This window comes from Sus scrofa, chromosome 1 (assembly GCF_000003025.6).
Source record: "Sus scrofa isolate TJ Tabasco breed Duroc chromosome 1, Sscrofa11.1, whole genome shotgun sequence".
In the NCBI taxonomy this organism is placed as follows: Eukaryota; Metazoa; Chordata; class Mammalia; order Artiodactyla; family Suidae; genus Sus; species Sus scrofa.
Window position 1 is genome coordinate 139,005,935 of NC_010443.5, and position 11,103 is coordinate 139,017,037.

The 11,103-nt window shown below is 53.7% G+C and overlaps 1 protein-coding gene across 4 annotated transcripts in view; it reads right to left on the minus strand.

Moving 5' to 3' along the window:
• Positions 1-9,747, minus strand: part of ADAMTS17 (ADAM metallopeptidase with thrombospondin type 1 motif 17) — a 395,981-nt gene extending 386,234 nt beyond the window's left edge. Inside the window, exons 1-2 of one of the 4 annotated variants that reach the window (XM_013993230.2) lie at positions 9,368-9,747; positions 8,536-8,900 (exon numbers count right to left, since the gene is read on the minus strand). In XM_013993230.2, the coding sequence (XP_013848684.2) occupies positions 8,536-8,900; positions 9,368-9,446 (444 nt within the window). In that variant the 5' untranslated portion in view covers positions 9,447-9,747. The remainder of the gene's footprint in view (positions 1-8,535; positions 8,901-9,367) is intronic. The other 3 variants (XM_021098449.1, XM_005659785.3, XM_021098456.1) reach the window with 3 other exon arrangements.

Genomic DNA, 11,103 nt, shown 5'->3' on the forward strand with positions numbered 1-11,103 from the left:
GATCAATGGCCTGTACTCCACCCGGCAGCCACTTGCCCTCCTAGGACCTGACTTCCGAGCAGGCCTGTGGCCAGGACTAGGACCTGGGAGGGAGGGGCTGGGCACAGCCTGGGGAGCCAGCACTAGGAAGGACCTCACCCTGCCCCTCCCTCAGTCTCGGTCCACTGTCACTGTCACTTGGCACCTTGAAGCTTCCCTAACACTCAGCCTGTCATCACAGTGATAAAATGCACCCGTGATAAAAAGTTCTGTTGAAAAGTGCAGCTTGTCTCAACGCGCGCGTGCACACACACGCACACGTGCAATCTCAGCCCAGGATAAAAACTTGTCAGCCCTCCTGAACTTCCTCCTCCCTCCAAGCAAAAAAAAAAAAAAAAAAGAAAAACAAAAACAAAAACCTTTCCTGGCACTTTATGTTCCAGCCCATTACCCCCAGGGCTGTAGGGTGTCTGTCACAACCAAATAAGCAGTTAGTTGCTCTGAGGCGGGATCGGAATTATGCCTCATTTTCCCAATGTCTGCCACATAATAGTTGCTCAAGAAACTGTAGATAAACTGGACTGCAATGGAACAGACTGGAAGGGATAGGACTGGGTTGGAGTAGAAGGCACTAGCCCAGTGGCTCTTACCCTTGGCTGCACACTGGAGTCACTGGCACGCTCGGCAAACTCCTGAGGCCCAGGCTCCAGTCCAGGCCAAGTGAATTAGCAGCCCTGTGAATGCTAGTGAAACTCAGGCACGGACACTTTTTAAAAGCTCACCAGGAGCTTTCGATGTGTAGACGGGGATGGAGAGCCAATTTCCCCAGTTTCGGTTTTTTTGTTGTTGTTGTTGTTGTTTTTGTTTTGTTTTTGTCTTTTTGCCTTTTTTAGGGCTGCACCCGCAGCATATGGACATTCCCAGGCTAGGGGTCTAATCGGAGCCGTAGCCCTGGTCTACACCACAGCCACAGCAACATGGGATCTAAGCCGTGTCTGCAACCTACACCACAGCTCATGGCAACGGCGGATCCTTAACCCACTGAGCAAGGCCAGAGATCGAACCCACAGCCTCGTGGTTCCTAGTTGGATAAGTTAACTACTGAGCCACGACAGGAACTCCCCAATTTCTCAGCTTTTAACTGGATGTCAGATACCCTAGCCACCTCCTTCCTGCCTGTATCTGGATGTCTGGAGGGACCCTAGATTTGGAGTGCCCTCCCGGACCTCAGACTGTGAGGCTCTGCCCTGGCTTCCAGCCCATCACTGCCCTTTGGCCCCCAGCTGTGCAGGGCTGCCTGGGTTTGTACTACTCCTTTGGTCACCATCTATGCTGAGCATCAGGCACAGAAATGCTCTTCCAAGGCCTCCCTGACCCACAAAGGGCCAGGAGAAAAGGCCGTGATGAGTCTCAGGTTACATTCGATCCAGATGGGCTGCAAACCTATCTGAAGAGGCAGAACTGTGGGGAACAGATGCCTGTGGCAGACAGGCCTGGAAGCCGTCAGGCCACCTGGTTTTAAAGGGAACAGTAATCCTCAATGAAATGGTGCTCTTAAAAGAGAACTCTTACATCTTCTAAGATTTGGTATCCAACTCAAGAAGTTGGGGTCAAATCAAATGTATCAGGTGTAACCTGATAGCATGACAGTTCTGAGTGGTTCCCTTTCAATTCACTTTGTTCTAGAAGCTTGCTTTGAAAGGTTTCCCTGCCACTTTAAGACAGCGTTATGTTATAAACGGGTTGTTAACCCCAAACCCCACCCCGGAGGCAAGACTAGGTCTTTCAGCAGCTAGAAAATTTGGGAAGGTCAGAAAGGTTTGTATCACTTCCTAATATCAGCAGGACTACTCAGAATAATGTGGAGAATGCTTTTAAGATAAAGAAAATCTGTAGCTGCTGGGATGGTCTGCTGCTCTGTCCTTGGTCTGAAGGGACCTGTCTCAGGACTGTGGGCCTTGCCCCATCTTACCAAGACCCTGCTGGAATTTCAGTGCCCAGGGAGCCCCCGCAAGCCTCTTCCTCAGGAGGCTGCAGCCCCTTGGGCATCTGGAGTGGGTCTTTGGTCACCTTCTCTCTGTCCATGAGTTAGCACAGGTAGTTTGAGAGGGGAGAGAGGGAACGGTTAGGAGTCTACTTTCTGTTGAGAGCAACCCTTACTTCCATGAAGGAAGATCATTCCCGGGACTGCCTCCCACCTGCCTCCAACTTTCTTGGGGCGGGGGTGTCTCAGCAGAGTCTGAGTGGCCGGGACCCCTCCCATGACAGAAGCATCCCAGACCCAGATGGTGTGAGGGGCTCCCCATTCTCCATGAGGGACCCACAGCCCCCTCCAGGGCATCATCCAGAGTCCCCCTTTCAAAGTCCTGCTGCTTCCTCTGCAAATGTCAAACCCCTGATGACATATCCTTGGTCTCGTTCCCAAGTCAGCCCCCAAGACTGTGGATTCTCCCCTGCTTCCAATCCCTAAATAATCACAGACTGTCAACACCTCTTTGGGACCCTGCTCTGGTCCTCCCCACATTGCTCTCAACACGGCCTCCCCAGTCAATAGTCAGACCCCCGCCCCCAACTGCCTCTAGGCCAGCGATCCTCAAAATGTGGTCCCAGACCAGCAGCAGCCACAGCAACTGGAAACCTGTCAGAAAGTCAGTCTCGAAAGCCCACCCAGAGACTGACTGGATCAGAAGCCAGGGAGATTAGGCCCAGCAATTAGGGCATCAGATCCCACAGGGATCTGTGATGCCAGCTCAAGGCTCAGAACCACTGCCTGGGATAATTTCTTGGTGCTTCAGGTTGGCATCTACACACCTGTCCGTTCAGTTCATCCCCCACCTCCAGCCCACAGCCAGCTCACAGGCCCCCTTACCTGGGAAGGACCTGGCCTTGGAGGTGTGGCCACACTCCTCCCACTGAGAACCAGAGGCCAACCCCCGTTAGCTCCAATCCTCTTCCTCATTCCCCCCAGAAGGGCCACCTTACCCCATGGGACCCCAGAGCCACCCCAGCTACCTTCGGGCACACCTTCCTTCCCAGAAGAACCTAGACTGCCTTCTGAGATAGGCCCGTACCGTGTTTCTCTTGAGGCTCAATAGGAGCAGACCAGAGGGTCCCACACGTTGCAGGTGTGTTAACTGTTCGTTTAGTAACAACAGTGATGGATTGGTTGATTTATAACTGGAAAAGCCTGGGACAGGCCTGGGAGCTGAGAGAAGACAGGTGTCTTCAATGCCTTAAAGCACCAAGCTCCCCCTAAATGATGTCAGACTTTATCTGACTTTATTCTCCCAATAGCCACACAAAGTTGACATTGGACCCCCCCCCCCCCCCGTATGACCAGTCAGGGAGGTTTGAAGGAGGTTAAGTGTCTCACTCAAGGTCACAAGCCCGAATGGATGCAGCCTCACCTGCTAAGAGCAGGAGTGTGGCCGCACATATGCCAGGTGCAGACACACGCATCGGGAAATGTTAGCCGCCGACTCCAAGCGCTTCCCTTCAAGGTGCTGGCTACAGAAACATACCCCGTCACACAGCCAAGGTCAGGCAGCTGCAGCACCTAGATGCTCAGCAAACAAGCTCCTCAAAGGTGATCCATCTAGGAATGACTTCAGTTTATCAACCCATCCTGTGCTTCCTTTTCTTGTAAAAATGTTGCCAACCTAATAAAAATTCAGATGGGAAAATCTAGTCATGCACCCTAGGTACGTAACTAGGCAGGGCTACAGATCCTAGGTGACGGCCACTGGTAGCCTGGTGCAAACAGCGGCGGGTGTAGAAAGTCAACGTGAAGCAGAGTGAGCGTCCTTCCAGAGGATGTGGCGGGGGAGGTCTCAGAACTCTCTGCTCCGAGCCCTGCCGTTTCATTCCTCCCCCCTCACATTTCACAACTGTCTTTTCCCTTCTTGTTTTCCTTAACATCCACGCAACTGCTGCTTTTTACCAAGCTCCAAAAAAAGAAAAATGTCCTTTGCATTTTCCAAATATATGTATGCTGTGCCTGATACATTCTTCAGTAATATTAATGGATGAATGACTGAGGACTGTGCACCTTCCCCACACCTGCACCAATATGATGGGTAATAACATGGCCCGATCTAGTTCCTCCCTTCCAAAAAACCTCCATACCACATGCTTTTTGCCAAAACTAACTCCTACTCAGTTGGACGCGATCAAGTGATGCTGTATTAAAAAGCTGAGCAATTCTGTGGTCCATGAAAAGATAGCTGGGTAACTAAAGGGGAGGGGCAGCAACCTCCCACACTTGCTCCTCCATCACTGAAATCAGGCTGCCCTCTGGGGAACAGGGTCCCCTCAACTCTTCTAAGCCACCTGCTCACTGACTGCTGACCTCGGCACCCCACCACCACCATTCTTCTATGGACGACACCTCTTCCTCCACGGGAAGGGTGAGCATTCCTGCAAAAGTGCCTGGGCAGACAGGGAGGAAGAGCTACGAGTGGAAAACTGCAAGGAGCTGCATGGATGTTGGGCCCACAATGGCTGCCCAGCACTGCAGTTGGGTGGCTGGGCCATCAGGTCCCCCTTTGAGCAGCCTGGGTGAGAGGAACCACAGTAAGCACCCCGAGGAGAAGGCACACTAGGCCCATGCCTGCTCATCTCTCTGTCCCTCAGGGGTGGCCTCGAAAATGAGCACAGCTTTTTTTTTTTTTTTGGCCTTTCAAGGGGCACACCTGCAGCATATGGAGGTTCCCAGGCTAGGGGTCGAATCAGAGCTACAGCTGCCAGCCTACACCACAGCCACAGCAACACAGCAACACCAGATCCTTAACCAAATGAGTGAGGCCAGGGGTCAAACCCACGTCCTCATGGATACTAGTCAGGTTCGTTACCACTGAGCCATGACGGGACCTCCTAGGCATGGCTTCTTGACATCCCACAGCTCAGAGCTCTCCTGGGTGTCCTGTCTGGCCCCAAGATCTCACCCACGGCGCACCCCCACCAGCCTCAGTCAAGGATAGATGGACAGATTCTGGGCAGAAGACTCCCCTGAGCTCAGAATTCTTGAAACAAGACTGGCCCTTGCTCAGCAGGCCAGACCCAGCAGCAGGGGCCACCCCATCACTGCCTGTCCCTCCTCATGTGTGGGGATGAAATCAGCCCTCCAACCACTCATTTCAGACAGGCAGCACATTCTAGCTCTGAAGTTCCACCATTTCTCCCTATCCTGGTGAATTTTACCCTTAAGTTTATTCCAATTCTGGTGGCCCTCCATCCATGACCTGGGCCCATTAACATGAGGCAGTGAATGCAAGCTCACATAAATCCTCTGGGAGGAGAAATACCTTTCTCACATGCCCCAAGTTCACTGCTCTGAAGTTATACAGTTATGAAACTCTCCCAAAAACCTACGTTATATCTAAGGAGTCTCTGAAATGTAAATAGAATGAAGATGCATAAACAGAAAACAATTAATACTTGAGCCCGTGGGCTCTGAAGATCCACAAAATGCAGCCTGCACAGCTTTTCGAGAAAAGACACAGAGAGGAACAGTACCACACTCCCACCCTTCTGCCCACTGTCAAAGGGGGGGTGCAAAATGGAACAGGAGATTTACTTTCCTGCCCCATAAACAAGTAATGATCTAATTATGCATCTCCTTTAAACAGATACCAAATGTCTCTGGAGAAAGGCAGCACAGGTCCCAGACAGCAGGGAACAGCCCCCGCAGGCAACACTCCTCACTAAGCTGCACTGGAGATGTTTTTGATTTTTTTGGGGGCGTTGTTTGTTTTGTCTTTTTAGGGCTGCACCTGTGGCAAATGGAAGTTCCCAGGCTAGGGGTCAAATCAGAGCTGCCGCTGCCGGCCTATGCCACAGCCACAGCAAGGCGGGATCCAGGCCGTGTCGGCAACCTACACCACAGCTCACAGCAATGCCAGTTCCTTAACCCACTGAGCAAGGCCAGGGATCTAAGCCCCGTCCTTATGGATACTAGTCAGGCTCATTACCACTGAGCCACAATAGGAACTCCTCTCTAGAGATGTTAGATGCAGCAGGATTTAATTCCTACCCAACATCAGAATAAAATTATTGAACACATAAATGTCTATCTGTTTCTTTACCTTCTGTGGCTGCTTTTGCACCAAAAGGGCACAGCCAAGAAGGTGGGACAGAGATCATACGGCCTCCAAAGTCTGAAATATTTACTACTTAGTCCGTCATAGAAAGTTTGCCAACCCCTGCTCTGCATGGTCTTAAGGTACAAGGAGGCTCTGGAAGGTTTCCATCTCTGAGCACCAAAATTCATCTACCAGACCCGGTTCCCCCTACCCCAAACACACCTTGTGTTTGAACCTGTCCTCAAAAACACACAACACACATGCCACATCTCCACTGTGCTTCCAGTCTGGTCAAGGGGGGCTCACCCACCATTACCACCCAGCTGAACTATCTCAAGCACATCTGAGAATCCAAATCAAAGCAAGGTGGAGTGGGATGCAAACCTGGTTAGCTCCCATTCCTGTTGCTTTCTTTTCTACAAAGGCAGGACCACCTTGCCACCATGGGGTCCATTCCAAGTCACCTGTCTCTATCCTCCAGGCCCTCTGCCGCTCCCCTAGAAGATGTACTTAGGAAAGTGTCCAATGTCCAGCTTACACGAACAGGATGAACAAGACAGACTAAACAACAGAAGTGTCTGCTCAAGCAGGAATTTAAAGTCTAAAGTCTTAGAGGTCCACCGGCAGCTGGCACATGCCGAACACAGCCTCTTGGCCGGGTTCCTTTAACTAAAGCACAGCGCCCTCACATGGTGCCGAAGGGAAGGACAGTCTTCCTGAAAACAAGGGAGACTGAAGTGAAACCTCTGACTCAGATGCCATCTGTGAGAGGGCCCAGCACTCACTCTGTAAGGACTTAAATCAATGTTATCCAGATTTCCACCCTCGGCCCCTTTGCAGATAGCTCCTCGCTGGAAACTTTACACCAAGAGGTATAAACTCTGACCTCTACAGAAACTCACTAAACCGCAGCAAATGGGATTCAGATGTTTCCATGTTCAGTACAGTGATGTGACCTAGACTTTAAACACTTTGGCAAAAACAGGAAAAATGATGTGGGCCTTCCAGTCCCTCCCAGAACATGAGGCAGCCTTGACCCGAGCCCTATGGTGATCTGAGCCTTTCTCACTCCTACTTAAGCCTCCTCACCCACAGCCCACATTCTCAGCCCCTGTTCCATACTAGCTGCCACCAGGCCCCCCTCTGCAACCCATTTTCCTTGTTTAACCGAAGAAGCCAATTTCTCCCAGCCCAGCAAAAAGAGATCACATTCTGATCAGGACTCAAAAAGTCCTGACAGGGGAACTGGCAAAGGCCAATTCTTAGGAATCACCCCCCCCCCCACCCCCTGCCCCAGGTTCCCTTACACTGCTAAGAGCAGAAATCTCCTATAAAGACTTGGACCCCCAGGTTTTCTGCTTTGCTGCAGATTCACACCAACTAGTTACATACTATGTGGGTAACAGCTAGGGAACTCTAAATGTCAGAGCAAGATAAGGCGGAGGTGGGGGAAGCAATTTCTTGCGTCAGGGAAATACAGACACAAAAGGATATCAGAGATCACTTTCCCTGGAAGATAAGAGAAACAGGCTCTGAACCCATCCCAGGCTTTGCAGGGTGCATGCAGCACATCTGCCAGCTGTGTGCCTTCCTCTGGGGCACAATGAGAAGGGTTTGTCTGGGCACCAGTGTCGCCAAGTGAGCCGGTGTGAGCACAGGTAGGGCAGAGGTGCACAAGAGCTTCCTCTACCCTTCAGAGCCCTGTCACAGGTGCCTCAGAGTGCAGCAAGGCAGAAGGGGTGGGGGAGTACTGCCACACCAAGGGAGCATCTGGGGTCCAGGAAAGAAAGGGTCTCATCACCAATGTAAGCATCCCTCAGGCCTGGCTAAGGGTGGGTGCCAGACAAATGCCTGTTTGTGGTATAAGGGGAAGAAGAATGGAGACCTCCCTCTCCTGGTTCTCACTTTTCAACTAAGAAGAGCAAGTTAGTGGACTGTTAGATTCAAAATGACAGAAAGAGGTGAATGCTTAAGACCCCAAGCCCATGTTCAAGAATAGATGAGATCTACATATATAGGTGTTCCCCAAGACACGCACAAACATCTGTGCAGATGCAAATAACGTTCAGTCCACACTCGGGCCAAGTGCAGCCTAAGTCTAGTGGCTAGACAGCTTTCATCTCTGCTAGACCTGAGCTCCCTGGGCGAGCTACGCTTATCTCCCTCCCAGCAACACCACATGGGTCCTGGCCAGGCACACTGCTGAGGCTTAGCAGCCATCGGAAGGCACTGGATAATCAGACCCTTCCCCTCCCGCAGCCTCCGTTCACAGACCCTCCGGAAGGTGGGGGAGGGAAGAGGTGGAGAAAAAGGGTGGGCGGGAAGAGGTAGGAGGGGTTCCCTCCCGCGAGCAGCAGAGCATCCCTGGTGGCCCCACCCCCATCCCAGACGCCTTCCCCCGCCCCCGTTCCCCCTATTCCCCTTCCCAACTCTGCGAGGGATCGCCAGGCAGACCCCAAGGGGGTGCGGGCAGTACCAGGCCGCCGCCGCAAGTGCTGAGCGAGACGAGGGAGCCGGGGTGGCCCAGCACGCGGCCCGAGTAGAAGCACAGTTCGGCGGGGCGTCCACGGCGCCCTGCTTCGCCAGCCTCCTCCACCTCGAAACCGCCGGACAGAAAGCGGAGGTCGCGACGCAGCTGCAGGTACAGGTCGCGCCCGAAGGCCGGCAGGTGCAGCAGCAGGGCGCGCTCGCCAGGCCGGGCACGCGGGGCGGCGGGGGGCGCGCGGGGTCGCCGACGTCTTCGCGGCCCTGGGGCGCCAGGCAGCTGCGGCAGGTGCACGGCGTCTGGGCGCACCCGCCGCGGGAGCACCACCTCCACGTCGGCCGCCGCGTCGCCGACCGCTGTAAGAGAGGAGACGCGTCAGCGCGCCGGGGCCCGGCCGCCCCGCCGCCCGCCCACCGAGCGCGAGGTCCAGCGCTGGGCATCCCGCGCCAGCCCAGAGACAACACGGCCCCGAGCCGTTGCTCTCTTTCCTTATCTCGCCCAGGCACCTCCATGCCACTCAGCGCCTCTCCCCAGACCCCGCGCCACCCTGGAAAGGTCTCCGGCTGGGCTACCCGAGCACCTCCGGGAATACGGCCGCCGCATCGGCGTCCGGAGAACTGGCGGCGGCGCGACCGCCCGGGAGCCGCCTGGAGCCCAGTCTTCCGGCCGCGGCCCGCGCCCCCTGGACCCGGGAGCTGTCAGCTGTCGGCCGCCGGATCCCGGCCACGCCGGCAGGCGGAGGCCGCCAAGATGCCTCGGGAGGGCAGAAGGAAGGTGGCCGCGAGAAGCACGAGCTAAGGGGCGGGAGTAGAGGGAGCGTTACCTGCACCCGAGTCCAGTCCCCAAACCAGCAGCAGCAGCAAGGGCAGGACAAGGGGAGGCAGCAGGGCGCCGTCACACATGGTACTTGGGAGGAGCAGCCCCCCTTGACGGTCGCGGCGGAACAGGAGCGCGCGAGGCGGCGGCGCCAGCCGGAGTGAAGCCCTCCAGCCTTTGGAAAAAGTAATTAGCGCTGCGGACAAACCCAACGTGGTAAATCCCAAGCCCCGCCTTCTCCTCGGAAAGCTGGAGATGATAGGACTCTCGCTTTGCTTTACCCCGCCTCCCCCTTCTCTATTGGCTAAGAAGGGTCTAAACCAGGGTGCGTAGTTAGGTTGTAAGAATTTTCTTACACGTGGTTTCTGGGCAGTGGCGGGGAGGGGGCACCAGGTGGCGCAAGGGAGCCGTCTGGAGCCGCGCTGTTGAGGAGGACCCAGGACACCTGACTGGTCTTCAAAGTTTGTCCCCATTTTTGTAACCCTCTCAAACCCTGCTGCTCAGCTTCCCAAAAAGACAGTCCAGAAATCCTAGCCAACAGATATCATCCATAAAAGTATATTTTCTCTGCATCTAAAGTAAAACCAATTTGGGTTGTCTGTAGCTGGGCACTTTCTTGCTCTAGGTGCGCAACTTTGCACGGGATGGCTAGCCACTTCCAAGGGAGAGGTGTTTATGCAAATCCTTCACACCTCCTGTCATCTTTATCTGCACGGAAGCTGGTGGCACAGGCGAGATCACACACTCTTACAGACTTAGACACTGAGGGGGCGAGAGTGAGCATAAGGAGCTTGCTGAGTTAGCCAGTGGGTTTGTATCCCAGCAAGAGCTAGAATGTGGCTCCTGGCTTGCGGACGGGGCTGTTCTCTCCACGGCAAGAGCCCTCCATGGCACGTAGGAAGGAATATTAGCCCAGTTTTACAGGTTAGGAAACTGGGACACAAAGTAGCAAAGACTGAACTTGAACCCAAGTCTTTCTGCAACAGAATGAATCATTCATAACTGAGCAAGTTCTGGAAGAAAAACAAAACAAAACAAAATTAACTGAGGTGTAACCATTCTCATGTCTCTTCCCCTCCCCCTCCCTGCTTGCCTGTCCTGCCTGTTTCCGTTTTTTCAAGGCAGAGGGGCAACAGCACTCCTCTTGGACTCTGCTTAGGGCCTCTCAGAATCTAAAATGCACCCCAGGGTTACATGTTATCGACAGGAATCCAGAAGTGAGCACTGTTCAGCTTTCCTGACATTTCATTAACCCTGGTAGTGGGCTGTGTCACTGATTCTCAGTAAAGCCCATCACTCTCACTACTGCAAACTTGCTAGTCTGTGTGTCCCCTAGGGTGCTGCTAGTGGAATCCTTTTCTGCTCTGTCCACCGCACCCTCCACTGCTCCAGGGGCTGCCACCCACCACCAGACACCTAGTTCCTGGAAACCTCATGCAGCTTGCTCATGGCCTAGTTTGGGTTTTTTTCCCCCTCCCCTTGAAAGCAGCCTCAGCTGACTGAAGGTTCAGCAGCCTCTTCTGGTGGCACAAGAAATCATGGAGAGCTTTTTGGTGAAGATTTGTTGGGCAAAGAGCCACCTCAAAGGCTGGTTACTAAAAGCCAGGAGTAGCAGCCCCACTACCTTGCGGGAACAATTCCTTCTGCCATCAGGAGTCTACTTGATGCTCAGTAGTCCGCAAGGGCATGCAAACTGAAGCAAGAGCAGGATACCATTTCATCTTCCAGCCTGTCCGAACTGAA